This window comes from Lissotriton helveticus, chromosome 6 (genome assembly GCF_964261635.1).
Source record: "Lissotriton helveticus chromosome 6, aLisHel1.1, whole genome shotgun sequence".
Taxonomy (NCBI): domain Eukaryota; kingdom Metazoa; phylum Chordata; class Amphibia; order Caudata; family Salamandridae; genus Lissotriton; species Lissotriton helveticus.
Window position 1 is genome coordinate 106,262,122 of NC_136067.1, and position 14,976 is coordinate 106,277,097.

Here is a 14,976-nt window from a genome sequence, read left to right on the forward strand (position 1 = left end):
TTCAGTCTTCCTCTGCATCCGTTGAGGATCCAGAGTCGTCCACCACATCGAAGCAGATGCTAGCCGGTTGTGTCAGGACTTGGGAGACCACAAGCAGATAAAAACAGGCTGCATCAGGACTTGGGGGATCACAAGCAGATTCTAGCCAGTTGTGTCAGGACTTGGGAGCTCACAAGCAGATTCTAGCCGGTTGCGTTAGGACTTGGGGGTTCACAAGCAGATGGTAGCCGGTTACGTCAGGACTTGGGAGATCGCATGCCATGGAAGCTGCCTGGTAGATGTTGGTACAGTGGAGCCAAAGATCCTTGCCAGCTTTGTGAAAAGTCTGTACTTGAATACACCTACTGCTCCTAACCTAAGACACTTTGTATTCTTGGGTTCATATTTCTTGATATGTTCTTAATGTTGCAGTATGTTCCCTGCCTCTCTCCCTTCATGATAACCGAACCATGTCTCTCCATTTGCAGGAGCGCTATCGGCAGGACTGCAATCTGGCGGTGCAGCTGCTCAAGTGCAATAAATCCCACTTTAGGAACCACAAATTGGCTGATGTGAGTAGCTGCGCGTGTGATTTGCAGTTGTTTGTGCGTACTGTTTGCTTGTAACTGTGCACTGGAGGTGTTTGTTTCTGAACATTAAGGGTCGGTAGGGTCAGTAGGTATATTTGGGGCTATGAGTGAGCCGATAGCTGCACTTCGTGATCCATGGTTACTTGTGTAGCGTTGCAATTTGTAACTGCACGCCTAGTGGTGCTGTTTCTGAACATGGAGTGACGAGAGGGATTTGTAGATACATTTTGGGGCCGGTTGAACCTGTAGCTGCATTTTGTGATCTATCTGTACTTATCGGAAATGTATGGTTAAACTTGTAGTGTGCCTATAATTCCCCTTGGGAGCACCCATAGCTACACCAGAGTCTCGAACTGCATGGTAGTATCTTTCAACTGCAATTAGGGGTACAAAAATGGACATGTGGTTTAATAGTCCACTCGGGGATTGTGACTGTTGATCTGTAGCCTCATTCAGTTGTGTGGCCTAGGGTGCACAGTGGCTACACTCGGCGATGAGGGCCTGCTTGTGCTCTCTGTGCTGCACATTAGGAGGTGGTCCTTGCCTACTGATGTGTTCTATGCCTGTTCCTAGAGCTACGCTGCTGCATTGTGCTATGTACGGGAGTGATCCTTTGCCATTATCATAACACTCTTTAACTCATAGGCAACTAGCCTCATTAATAAGGGAGGCACCTCCCTCATTGTGGAAGCAGGCTGGCGTTCAGACCTTGGCCATACAGAGCAGCTGTGTATTAAAGCATAAGCATTCCAGAAGAGTGTTCCACAGGCCGCTAGCGTGAGATTGAATGGCTCCCCCACCACTTCTAGCCCTACTGAACTTGGATGAAGACAGCCTGTGTTTACAGCTCCTGCATTCATTTAGTTTTTGGCTTAGTAAGTATTTGCATTGGTCTGAGTGCCCACGACTGGCATATAATAGGTTCTACGGCCCATCTGTATTTGGAGAAAGCCTCTTATTTATCATGTTTATGCTACTTTACCACAAATGGTGTCTGTAAAGATCTTAGTGTTTTTCTTTTTACCAAAGAGAAAGACACCAATGGGTGCAGATTAATTACTTTGGTAACTCTAGAGTCAACAGTTCAGAGAGAGGTTTGTTCACAAGAGATGTATTTTAAAGCCCATCTGAAACAGTCTCCATAACTGGAGATGAAACAAACTAAATATATCTAGCCAAGAGGTGTTGTGTACAGTGCAGCATGTTGCTCCAAATGGGAGCCAGTGGGGATAATTCAATTATGTTTTGTCGAGGGCTGGTTTAGTAGACTTGTGAGAATTGCCCTTCTGGTGATTAAGACCAGACCTTTGGGCAAAGAGCCTACTGCAGCATCATGATGAAATTTTCATTGAGTTAAGAACCTAGCGTTCCACCCGGCTAGTTGATATCCTAACGTGACCAAGGTAGAAAGGATGTGAAGAGTGATTGAGGTTCGATTGTGTGATGTGGGCTTATGAGGAGGACCTCTGTATCCAGTCAATTCCACTTCATCCACTGTTCCAAGTTCTGACCCTAAAGGGGTCAGTGCCTCATCGGCACAAGGATTAGAGAGCAGAGTATGAGTTCTGTAGCAGAAAAGTGAATATATGCCCATAGGGATTTAATATACAAGTAAATCTTCACTTACAAAATTAGACAATGAAAAAATTGTATTATAGGGATGATCTCCCCTTCCTCAGCTGTGCAGGGAGAGTTCTGAAGACCCCACTAGGGTTGAGGGCTGTACTAGAGTGTCTTCCTGTGTATCCCAGTGACGCGTATCGCACCTACTTCAGTCCTAAGATGGTGATTACAGTCTCCTGCAAACCCAGTGGCTAGTTGCTGAAAAGGGAGAAACGGTGCCTCCCCAGGAGTGGGTAAGGGAAGGTACCCATACTTGTCTTTAGAGAGCTCCCTCGGCCCCACTAAGATTCAGGCGTGCATTTGCTAAGGACTGCTTTGCCAAACCGCGAGTCATCTCATGACCAGGCTTCCAGAGAGTATTGCTTACAGAAGGCACGGAGACGCCCACATGTCCGTCCTACTGATTTCCCCTGACTGGGAAATGCCTCAACAATCCCACGGAAGCTGCCTTGGCTCTGGTGAAATGTGCATGTACACCATCTGGACCAGCCCTAGCTTGGATTTCATAGCGATGAATAATACAGGAACGTCTCCAATCCACAACACGTGCCTTTGAACCTTTGCCTGCTGGGGAATACCAATTTTTAAAGCTTTGAGGCACAGCTTTTTACAACAGTGAGGCCTAACTAGATGAAAATGAAGAAACCCTCTTAAGCCAAAATGAATGAGTGTCTGTTCAGTAGTGCATGTTTCTTAAGGGTGAGGTGCAGGAGGATTTGAGTGACCATTTCCAATACAGGATGACGGTGCACAAAGCTGCATCATGTTTGTGTATAAAGTGTGTAAGGCTCAGAGACCAAGATCTGATGTCTCTGACCTTCCTAGGACATACTGTGTGTGCTAGAACGGTCCCCATCCGGTAAAGTGGTAATTTACACAAAAGGAGTGCAGACACTGTCCTGTTACCACATGGGCACCATCACAGTGCAGAAACCTAGAGATCAAACTTTGTAGTAGATGGTTCCAGTGTAAAATGGAAAGCTGTTTCAGAGCAGGGTATCTCCACATGTGTTTGGCTATGTCTTTGAGTCCTAGTGCAGAAAAGGAGTACTGAGCTGCACTTCACACTACACTTTGCCATAACTGGACTAGGATAACGTGTAGTATTTCCCAGAGTCCTTTGGCGTACTACAGCCTCTGGTGATAGCCTTGTTGAGCTGTTGAGGCTTACGATACAAGGTGATTTAGGTTCAGATCCCCAACGACACAATGGTCTGTCACAACAAAGATCAACAATTCTATTCTTTATCAAATAAAAAAAATTAATTCCAGTGTTCTGACTCCCTTTGCGGGGTGTTAGTTTTTGAGACCCGGAAAGAGATTCCCACCTCTCTCATGCTAAGGTATGGAGCTGACTAGAACCTAGAGGGACTCTTGGCATACCAAACTATAGCTTACCATACTATAGAATACAGCACCTACTTACCTTGTACTATACATAGGTTAGGTAGACTGGGATAGAACTAGTTAGAAGCATCAGACGAGTATTCACTTTTTAGCTTGTGTTATTTATGTAGATGTATATGAATATGTGTTCTAGCTAAAAGACAATGCTATTGCAGTATTATTTCTTTCTACTGCTTACGCTGTACATAATATATCTCGCTATTTCTGTGTAACTCTGAAGAAACTAAGCATGCACGATTAGCTGAGTGAAATTGTTATCTATTGTTTCCACGACTCTGAGAGTGTTGCGATTCTAAAGGGAAACAAAGTTGTCATGTTTATGCGGTTGCCAGAAACTACTCCCTTCTTGTTTACAAGGAGTTTCTAGTGGCCTCTGTGTTAGCTGGCACACAAAGTAATTAAGTTTAATATACTTGATAGGGGCATACTGACCCAGTCCTATGCCAAACCTATAGTGTATATTATTCCAATGCGCAGAACCTATTAGGGAAATAGGAACTACACTACTGCAGGACAATGTAAAATGGGACAGTGGGAGCGAACCACTCATGAGAACGAATATGATATCGATGCAGTTTCTCTAACAGCCGATATTCGCAGGTTATTCAAGTGGGATAGTTGTATGCTCACATCCCAGCATGTTCCTCCGCAATCTACATGTTAATGCTGCAGGGGTGGGCAGTGGACTTATGACTAGTGGTTACAAATATTTAGTAAGAGGAACTTGAAATTTTGCCTGGATCCAGGAACTCCCACATTTTCTGGCTGAAGTGCTGCATATATTGCTGTTTTCACTGCCTTTTCGGTTTGTTTTTTAAGCAGGCACTGCATATGCGATAGCTTCTGACACAGAACCTCTGGGGTCGGGGTCATTATATAGGGTACAGAGGGAAGCAGAAGGTTGCCCTTGGATTCGGAACTCTGAGGTTGGAAGTCTCTTTTGGTTTAGTCTCCCTCCACAAATAGATAGTGCAGGTAAAGTGGAGAGGGGTGGAAAACTAACTATTAGTCCAATTGTTTTGCTAACAGGGTAACTTCAACAATGCCTAATAGCCAAGCTTGATCATTAATAATTCACTTTTTTTTTGTTTGTTGAAGCATTGATCATTATTTTCTCTCTTCTGTTCTCTTTTGCAGCTCCCTTACGAATTACAGGATATGGTTAGTAAGCACTTCCAGGGGCCTCAAGATCCCAGTGTGCCTGGGCAGGACAGTGTTTACCCACTCACCCCGTCAGATGTTGTGCCTACTTCCATCATCGCGCGAGTCCTGGAAAAGCCAGAGTCTATGATCCTCAACTCTGCCAAGTCCAGCAGCAGTAGTGGTCCAGTGGCCGAAGACGTGTTTGTCCATGTAGACATGAGCGGCACCCCGTCTGATGCCAGTGCAAGCCCAGCACTGTCTGGGAGGGATGGCAGCCCAGTGTCTGGAGATTCTGGGCAGCGACAGCAGCAGAATGGAGGACTGAAACAGCAGAACAGTGTTGAAAGCACTTCAGAGGAGATACCTACCTTTGAGAAGTTGAATCCTTACCCAACACCCCCGCCCCCACACCCCATGTACCCCGGCCGCAAAGTCATTGAATTTTCAGATGAAAAAGTGAGAATCCCAAAGAACAGTCCATTGCCGAACTGTACCTATGCTACAAGACAGGCCATCTCACTGAGCTTGGTGCAGGGAGAGGAAGAGGGGCCGGATCGTCACAGAACCGTACCAAACAGCCCTGCTTCAGAGGGCAGGCGCTCAGGAGCCAGCCATGCTAATCGACCATCATCTACACCAGGCAGAGCAAGAAGCGCAGAGCAGGATTTGCGCTCCTCGCACAGCAGTCCCTTCAGCAGTCCTCCTCCAGTCCCCAGCGCCTTTGCCAGCTCTGCCAGCTCTGAGGAGGACCTCTTGGCCAACTGGCAAAGGATGTTTGTTGACAAGGCACCTCCAACCTCTGGTGGTGTGCTGGTGAACCGTACTTCCTTCAGCCGGGACACAGCGCAGGAATTGCAGCGCAGATTCAGCCGGTCCATGCAGGAGCTGGGCAGGGTGGTTGCAGCATACTCTGATGGAGAAGAGTCTGGGCAAAGCTGTAGCTGGACAGTAAGCAGAGACTCCAGCCTGGACACCGACAGTACGGAGAACCGGGCAAGAAAAGGCCGCTTCTCATCAGAGTATGGCACGGACTTCTCACATGATGAGGCCAAGAACCTTCTGCAGGCATGCGGCCCAGGCGAGCGCAGTGGACATGGCAGTCCCCAGGAGAAGCACAAAGAGTACCCTGCTGATGAACTGGGCGGATTCCCCCTAGTGTGTCCATCTGAAGAGAGAGAAATTCTGGTCCTTCAAGAGAACTTCAAAGACCTCAGCGCCGGCCTTGAGGAACGAGGCGAACTGAGGGAAAAACCGCCGAGTGGCCGACCCCACCGCAGCCCCAAGAGGATGGGGGTGCATCACCTACATCGAAAGGACAGCTTGACGCGGGCTCAGGAGCATGGCAACTTGCTCCAGTAGAACCACAAGGGTGACTTCAGAAACTCTGCAGCTGGTTTCTTTCCCCTGACCGCACATGAATATATTGGATGCAGGGCTTGGAAAGTGCCTCTGGACCATGTGAACTTGTAAACTCCAAGCGCTGGCATGGGCAACTCCAAAAGAAGACTAACCCCCCCCCCCCCCCACCCCCCACATGTCTGGGAGGTCTGCACTGCAAAACTCAGCTGCTCTTGAAAATGCAACCAATTGTGTCTGGGGGTACTGCGGCCCCTACCTTTACCGTTTCCCTGGTGGTGCAGCCCTGCTCGTTTCTGCAGTGTTCCTCAGGAAAGTGACTGAGGTGTGAAGAACACACTTCTAGACATGCACATCTATGCCATGTCAGCCCCTTGACCATGGAACTGTGTGACGGGTGCCCACCGTCCTATGCCCAGGGATTCTCAGGTCTCTATTTATTCTCTTGTGTCTAATGGAATTCTGCTACATTGTCATTTTTATAATTTCATTTTTAAATTCTTTCCAGCGCCCCATTTCCCAGAGTTGCTTTTTACATAGATGTGTGTGTGCCCAATACCAACCTGGTACAGACGCGCACACATCCTGCTCTAACACACTGGTTTGTGTGCAAGTCACAGGTGACCAGTGTCATTTGCACTTTCCACATGTAAATCTTACTCAATCATTGGGTGAACTGTGATCATGTTAAATGAAAGAAGGCACCCTGGCAGGGAGTTCTCTCCCCACTTGGATTTTTCCAAATGGTGTGTGCCCAGAAAAGAAAGACGGTCATTTTTTTTTTTGTGGTTTTGTTTTGCTGTATTGTTTTTGATTATAGTTTGATTTGGTCCAAAAATACGACTGAATATTCTTCTGTTGTCCCCATTAACCCCCCTCACTGACAAAGTGAGCTCCATTTTGTTAGTGCCCGTCTCCTTTATAAATCATTGGGCCACCTCCCAGCAGCGGAGCATCAGCTAAAAAACAGACAATGATTGTCCTCGCTGCAACCTCAGCGACACTAGAATGTCTTCTAAGCACTTAGGGCTGGTGAGTTACCACCTTCTGCTTTCCCGTCCCTTTTTACTTCCAAGCAGTGCTTCAGAACACACCCTCCTTGGCATTGGGCTTGGCAAAAATGACGCCATAGTCCAGACAGGACCAGCGGAAGTTGTTCTGCCTTGTACAGTGAAGGCCATGTTGTTTTCTTGCTAGTATTAAGATTACACCGCACATGTTAATGTATTTCTGTTTACTGCTACATGAAATGGGATTTCTGAAAAAAATATTCCCTAAGCTTCCGAGGCCAGTAAGATCAGCCCATCTGGCTCTACTCACTAGCAGCCCACAGCAACAGTGTTTCCTTTCAAGGCATTGTAGCCTATGGTGGTAAAGGCCCGTGATGTCATCCAGAAGCAACTTGGTTGATGTCATCACTGGGCGATGGGTGCTTTGTCTTTGGACTGCTAGTGCAGCTTTACTCTTGCTTTTAACCTCACAGTCGATATTTACAAATGGATGCCATATTGTATTTTTAAAACTGGTGCAAAATGTACTTTCAGTTCAAGCGATTGCAGTCAATGTAGGTTTGCGAGATTGCTTGTATGTTGCATCTGCGGAAACATAGTTACTGAAAAAAAGCTTAGAGCTTTACTTCAACTGTAGTGCCCGATCTTTGACTTACACAACTAACACCGACATCAGTTTGCATTGTTCACGGTGCTAAATGATGGTACTGTGCATGAGGGATGCACAGTAGAAAGGGCTGCAGACCCCACCGCATGCCAGGAAATGGATGCATCTGTTGTGAGGACATGGTTGACTGAAGAGCATCATCCTCTCTCCCTTCTTTTAAAGGTATCCACAGAAAGTCTGCACTACAGTAACCTCTGTGTTTGCGAACATGTTCTTTCTTGCACCATTGTGGTTTGAGCAGAATGTCTGGAAATCCAAACCAAAAGCATCATTTTTGTACAAGAGAAAAAACTATTTATTCCACAAATCTGCAAATGTTCAGTATTGTAACCAGCCGGAATTCCTGAACGCTGTTTAATGGCAAAAACTGTGCCAAAAGTCTTGATATGACATGAGCATTTCTGGTCCTAAAGGATGTATTTCAATCCATTCAATTTATGGGCAGGAACAATAGTATGTCACTGGTAGAGCGTGCTTACCTGAACGTATAGGTGTGATATACCTACTTTTCAAGGTCCCAGATTTCACATTACCTTGTACATGATCCTGTTACAGGTGGGTTTGACTGAATAGATTCCTTTGTACTGTGTCTGAGCCCAATAAAATATCATCAAATACTTTCTAAATTAAATTATCTATCCAGGATGGTGGTGCTTCAACGGCGCAGGTGCTTCCTAGAGGCAACAGTTGGGTCCAGCCATTTCTACTGATAGTGGTACCAAGATTAAAGCAGCGCATTGATGGTTCATTGGAGTCTGCCTGGTATTATCATTCCACACAGGCTTCTGTGTGCTGTTATTTATATTCTCCTCTTCCCATATCTCCGCCCCAGTGTCTGTTCGTTTGTGAGGAATTGCTTTCTACAGTGGTAAGTGTCTGTCTCCTTCCTCTAGACCCTAAGGATGAACACATGCATGGCCATGTACTGAGGCCCAGTTTTCCTGAGTGTCTGACGACTGTAGTATCTTCTTTAGATTGCTGCTGCTTTTTTTCTATTTTAGTTTGAATGACTGGTCCTGGATTAGCCATATGTGTTTGATGAGGATATGTCATAGACTCGGCCATAATCTAGATTTCCTCAAGTGGGGACATGAAAGCTATACCTTTGTTGTTGGTAAGAGTGAGGAATGCTTCGGGTGGCAGTGCATTTTGTACCTTTTTATTAAGGTTTGTTGCAGGTCATAGCAGTTTGGATCTTGAGGTCAGAATTTCTTTCCTTTGCCCTTGGTTTTGACAAATAAGCATAATCCAGCTAGTTTTTCAGTTAAAGATTTTGCAGATTTGCTTTGTTATGCTTGTGTGGTGCAGCCTGTCTTTCTCCAGAGTCATACGGACCGCTTAAGAGTGTCGTCAAGTTTGACTATTGACATCTTGTCGCAGGTCTTTGAGACCCGTCCTAAATTTCTGCATTCTTGTAACTATACGTTTTTTTAAATATTTTTGGTGGTTGGAGATTGATGACCCCCCCAGTATAGCAGCTGCACCAAGATTTCAGAAATAGATTCTGAATTGAAGTTATATTCTGCAATTTTAGAATTCTAAAAATAAATCCTAGTCTGATATTAAAATAGGCTTGAAAAATAATGTATGCAACAAGGCATACACTTAGACATTTTAGGTGGAATGGACAGTAGTGAATTGGAAATCTAGCTTCAATAAAGTTAAATAATGGCATGTCCTATATTTACTTACTTTTACAATATTCTGCATGTGTGATGAGGAATTATGTTATTCAAAAAACGTATACATAAACAATACTTTTTCTTTTGACTGTAAATGTAACTAATCACATTGACAAATTCGTCAAATAAGTTTTACCGTTTGTCCTCATACCATTAACTGAAGATTCACTAGCCTTCCTTTTATCAAGACCAGAATAGCTTTGCAGTAATTTATTCAACGACCATGGGTTTGAAACTTTATACAATGCTCTACAGTACAGCTGAACACTATATATGCATACAAAGCACTGATGTATATTTGCAGACCACACATATGGAATGATCACTGGTAGAGCTGAAGAAAATAGATACAGTGTCCTGTGATGGAGCTCAGGTACTAATAATTCTTGGAAAGTTAGGCTTACGCAAAAGTTTGATTTTATTTTTACTAACCTGAAACTCTAACTTTGAAAAGTTTTTAAAAGTACAAGCCTGGTTGGTAATCTCATGTTTCTAAAGTCTCTAGATATTTGAATGTACTGTAAATCATTACGTCGAACAAGTATAATATTTCTCTAGTTTTCTATTTCCTACAGTGTTTGTCTCAAAAACATTGTTGGACGCTTTTGCCACATTGGCTACCACTGACTACTTACCAAAACCGCACAGATTCTGAGTTCTTGTTTCATGCCCGGAAATAAAACTGAACTTTCTTAATTTTGCTTTCCCAATTATTTTTGAAACTTTGCAAATCTCTCCATGGTAGAACCACTCTCTGTAGACAGCATTGTGAGTATGTTTGCCTCCAAGAGATGTAATTATGGTCTTAATCACAGACATTTCAGCACAAAAATTGAGATGTAATTGTTGTGGTGCCCTTTCTCACTTTCTACAACTTGCTTTCGTATGATTAACAAAATTGTATTTGATAAAAATAGAAACTGATTAGCTCGTCAAAAATGAATAAATCCAAATGACCTCCCAGATAACTGAATGTAGAGAGCTAAACAGTTGCAGCTCCTGATTGTTTTCCATTTGCAGTATCTAACAGTTCCATGTATATATCCTGAATTAGATACTCATGGTCTAGGTATACATTAGGTCCCTTCAGAATACGTGCCTTAAATACATTCACCTTAGTAAGAAACAGTTGTCGTCCGCCTGCTATCTTGTATAAATCCCAAATAAGTCACTTAAGAAATGCAAAAATTCCTCATTTTCCACAACTGTGTTTCAGTGCACATTGTCTAGTTGGACTTTCCATTACTTTCATTTTCAGATAATTGCCCAAAATATTGATTTGCAACCATTTATTAGTGCTAGAATTATTTAAATGTGAATAAAAGGAAATCCATACCTTAGCCTATGCAAATCAAACTGATGCCCTCATTACAGTCTTTATCAGACCTCTAATTTGAAGCCTACATTTCTTTCTCTTTTCGTTTTGACAGTAGTGTGATCTTGTCTTGGAAAATTTTAAGAAAAAGTTTCCAAGTATTCAGCTTCTGCATAGACATCAATGAACGTTTTCAGTGACACGTGGTGTTCATGAATTTCAGTTTTTGGGACATGAGTAAGTCATCAGGCTGGAATTCACAGGCCTGATAGGAATGGTGCTGCTGCTGTCCCATGTGAAATATTTTATTGAGGCTGCAAACTTCTGTTACTGTCCCAATTAAAAGCATTGATAACTTTCTGAGAAGTTCTGGTATCGTCCCAATTAAAAGAAAACTGCTTGCGCTGTCCAAAAGTGCTTGTTCTTCGGTCCACCAAAGGAACACAATACTCCTGCTTTACCGAAAAATAAAATGCTGGAGTTTGAAAAATTGAAAATCTTACAATACTTCCTAACCTGAGTAGTCATCACCTTTCCAAACTCACATATGCATTGATGACAAGAAACCGTGACTTCGTAACTTTCTCTCCACCCACAGAAATTGTTCTTATGTTTGCCCACTTCCTGGTCTGGTTTTGCAATTAAATCTCACTTAAACCTATGCAGACTTGCATCCTCCAATGGGCCGTCCTCTCTTCTGATGTGAACCATGTGACAGTTTCAGACTTTTTTAGACCAAGAGATTGGACAAGAGATGTGAGCCCTGTGAACATCCCGCATTCTGATTTGAACTTTTTACTACTCGGCCAAACCCAGTGTAACGGATGCTTATTTTTTTCTGAAACAGAAATCTTGCATGGTGTATAAGTTTCTGCTGTTATAAGAATGCGATCATAGTGACATTTTGTGTCATTGAGCATTATGTTACTTTCCTTCTCACAGTACTAGTTATGGCAATTTGAGATGCCTTCGTGTTTTCACCTTGCAGCTATTAGGTCATGACATTTCTGATTCTAGTGGTCAATCAAAATGTTCATGTCATACTTTGAGCTGCAAGTGCAAATCAAATATAGCTTCTCAATAAAATGCATACAAAAAACACTGAAAAATTATTACTTCTTCGTATAGTAACATAGCATACGTGTTTTGCATGTTCTACCTGAGGAATACAAAGATCTGTTATATCACAGGCAGACTTTGTTTCTTGAACACATACATCATAGTATTGTCGGCCCTACTGGACACATCTATGGAAGCAAATAGTATGTGAATCATTTAACTTCCAAGGGTTTTCTTCAGAGTGAAGGTATTCACTTGACTTTCATTTGGAATCCACTTGTAATTGTTATGACTAACCCTGGGGCTCTTCAGTCTTTCATGTCTTTACATAGCTCACGGGATTCACTTCCAACTGCATCTCTCAGGCTTGTTGGAGTTTCTGAAGTTTGAAGTGTATCTTGCAGAATTGTGTCACTCTTGTGATGGCATTCCAAACACATGTATTTGGCAGGACCTAGATCACTTATCTAGGGTCTTGTAATGTTTTAGTTTCAGGATAATTCAGACAGAGATCAAGTATGTTTTACTTTTCTGTCCTTAATGCCTTTTCAAGATCCTCCTTGGTACGAATGTGAAGTTTTACTACAGGGATATTCTGTCAAAACCCTCTAGTCCATCCCGTTTTGTTAGTCGATAGTTTTCACAAAACTTTTCTTTACCATCTGCGAAAATGGAGGGTCTGCGACTTAAAAAAACGCCTTTGTCCTGATTCTCTCTTTACTTCGTTACACAATTTTCTCCTTTTGAATTTCTTCAGTAGGAAAGATTTTAATACAAGCTGACTGTCTCTTTTCTCAGTTGGACTCTGAGATCTTATCTGTATTAAGCACTCAGTAGTATTCGTCTTGAAATCCTAGAAAACAGTCTTGCTTCCCACATAAACAACACCTTGTATCATTTTTGGGAGATATCAAGTGTCATATTTTTGACATCTTACTACGTTCCCCAGAAGCTGCTTTATCAGATGCTTTCTTTCTGTAACCTTTCTCCCTAAAGTTTGATCGAATGGCTGACTGAAGCTCAAACAAATTGTCTGTCTGAAGAGTCCTTGTAGGACGTGCTGTGTTGCACCTCATGATCTTGGATTGTTGGGCAGTCTCTTCTCTTTCAACGTTGTGTTGATTTTTTGGTTTTTTTTTCTTTTTCTTGCTAGTCTGTATCCTCTGTCAGACATTTTATCTTCCACATTAACCCCTTCGCTGCGGGGGTAGTTCCCCCGCTGTGCTGGGGGGAGGGGGGCGCGCACAGCGCCCGCATGCTCATGAGGCACGGCGCTCCTGTGCTCATGACGAGCTGAGCTCGTCACAGGCGCACCGGCTCCCGTGGAACGCTCAGCACAGCAGGGGAATTCTCCCGCACCTGAGCGTTCCACGGTCATGACGAGCTGAGCTCGTCATGAGCACCGGAGCACCGTGCCTCATGACGAGCTGAGCTCATCATGAGCATGGAAAAGGTTATTCACGCCAATCCGTAGAGTCTTGGACATATTTTATGAAAGGTGCTCAAACACCAATAATTGTTTGAGTCCCAGCGGGGGAATGTCTCATGAATGTTCATATTGTACCATGTTTGTGTAACTTGTTATTCTTTCTGAGGTTGAGCATGACGTCCCTTCAAGGTATGGGTTTGAACCGTGACAGGGGCCACTGTGGTCTAGGTATAGATAGATCTCGGGACAAAATGGCTGAGCCGTATCACCATCATTTAAATTTTATCTTTGTACTTTATCTTTCTCCCTAAATTACACAATTCCAATAAAGCAAACTCTGCCTGGCGCACTCAGCTTATAAGGATAGTCTCCTTATAGCAGTGTTAATTCCCTCTTCATGATTTAAATGGTATATATTCTTTAAGAGATTATCTGTTGGGCCTCGGGCAGAGATCACTATTGACATGTAGGTGTAAGGCTGCCGGTAGATTTGGGTGAACGCATTGCCACTAGGGTGTACCTACTAAACTGTGTGGTAATGGGTCAGTTTCTTCATCTTTTTGTGTCTCTCTTCTTATCTACCAAAATTGGCTATGCATAGAAAAGGGCTAAATATTTCCTATGGTAAATAAGGAAAGGCTGTAGTGTACAGGAGCCAGCATTGCGTTCTCGTTGATGGACAATGAGTTACGATGTCCCTGAAGATGTGGTGGTCTGTTGGCTAACAGATGCATGTCTCCATCTGCTGTCAGGGCCAAACTTAATGGGAACTGAAACTTCAGCAGTGACCTGTGCAGGCTGCATGTGGTAGAGCAGTGGTCTGTGAGCAAGTTACATGCCTCCCGGTTTAAGCAAACACTAGCCATAGCGGGAGCTGCATATAACCGACACCCCTACGGTGTAATATTATTTAGACCTGGAAGTGTGGAAATCTCGTTGTACTGACAAATGCTAGAAGCCTTATCACTGCAGCAGGAAGGTTGTATCTTCACAGATACCGCCTGCAAATACTGAGCTTCATGATATTTGAATGCAGATCATCTTTGGCATTTCCTATTACCCGTGAAGGCTGTCTCTTCGGTTGCTCTAGCATAAAAGCAAAGCGTTTTTTTATAAACCTCGACCGGTTAATAACAATGCATATGCGTTCAGCCTTTAAAGTCCTCTCATTAGTATTTTTGAACTGCTGAGTTTTCTGATAGGTACATTTACTTCTTTCTCAATTTTTTTTCTCTAGTCAAATTTCACCAATTTGACACAATATACAAAAGCATGTTCAATATTTGTTTCAATATTTCTGGTTTTTTTATTTTTTTTATTCTTTGTTTTGCCCGGATGTTGCGTGAATCAGCAAAATTTGGGAAATTGTGTAAAATGCAGAATTCATCTGCATTGACACCTCTCAAAGTAGGCTCACTGATGCTTGTTCCCCCTTTTTTCCATCCCGATGAGTCTGAACCATGCAACAGGACGATTCCCACAGCCACTCCCATCAACCCGGAAGCCTTTACCTCATGATCATCTTCTGATTCGCAATCGGTTTTAATCTTCAAGCCTCTTTTGAGGACTTTATGCTCTGATGATCGCTGACCGTGGTTTTATCATTCGTGTAACAGTGCTTTAAGAATTAGTAGGTGAATAGATTTTTTTTTCCTAAAATGACTTTGTATTTGTGTTATGCTGATATATTTTCGCAAGAAGGAAATGATCCTATTG

At 43.2% G+C, this 14,976-nt stretch overlaps 1 protein-coding gene across 2 annotated transcripts in view; it reads left to right on the top strand.

Moving 5' to 3' along the window:
* The window catches only part of TJAP1 (tight junction associated protein 1), a 475,927-nt gene extending 465,774 nt beyond the window's left edge, over window positions 1–10,153 (top strand). For both annotated transcript variants that reach the window (XM_078647440.1, XM_078647439.1), the window contains exons 9-10: window positions 468–551; window positions 4,737–10,153. In XM_078647440.1, coding sequence (XP_078503566.1) covers window positions 468–551; window positions 4,737–6,101 — 1,449 coding nt within the window. In that variant the 3' untranslated portion in view covers window positions 6,102–10,153. The remainder of the gene's footprint in view (window positions 1–467; window positions 552–4,736) is intronic.
* The last annotated feature ends 4,823 nt before the right edge of the window (window positions 10,154–14,976 follow it).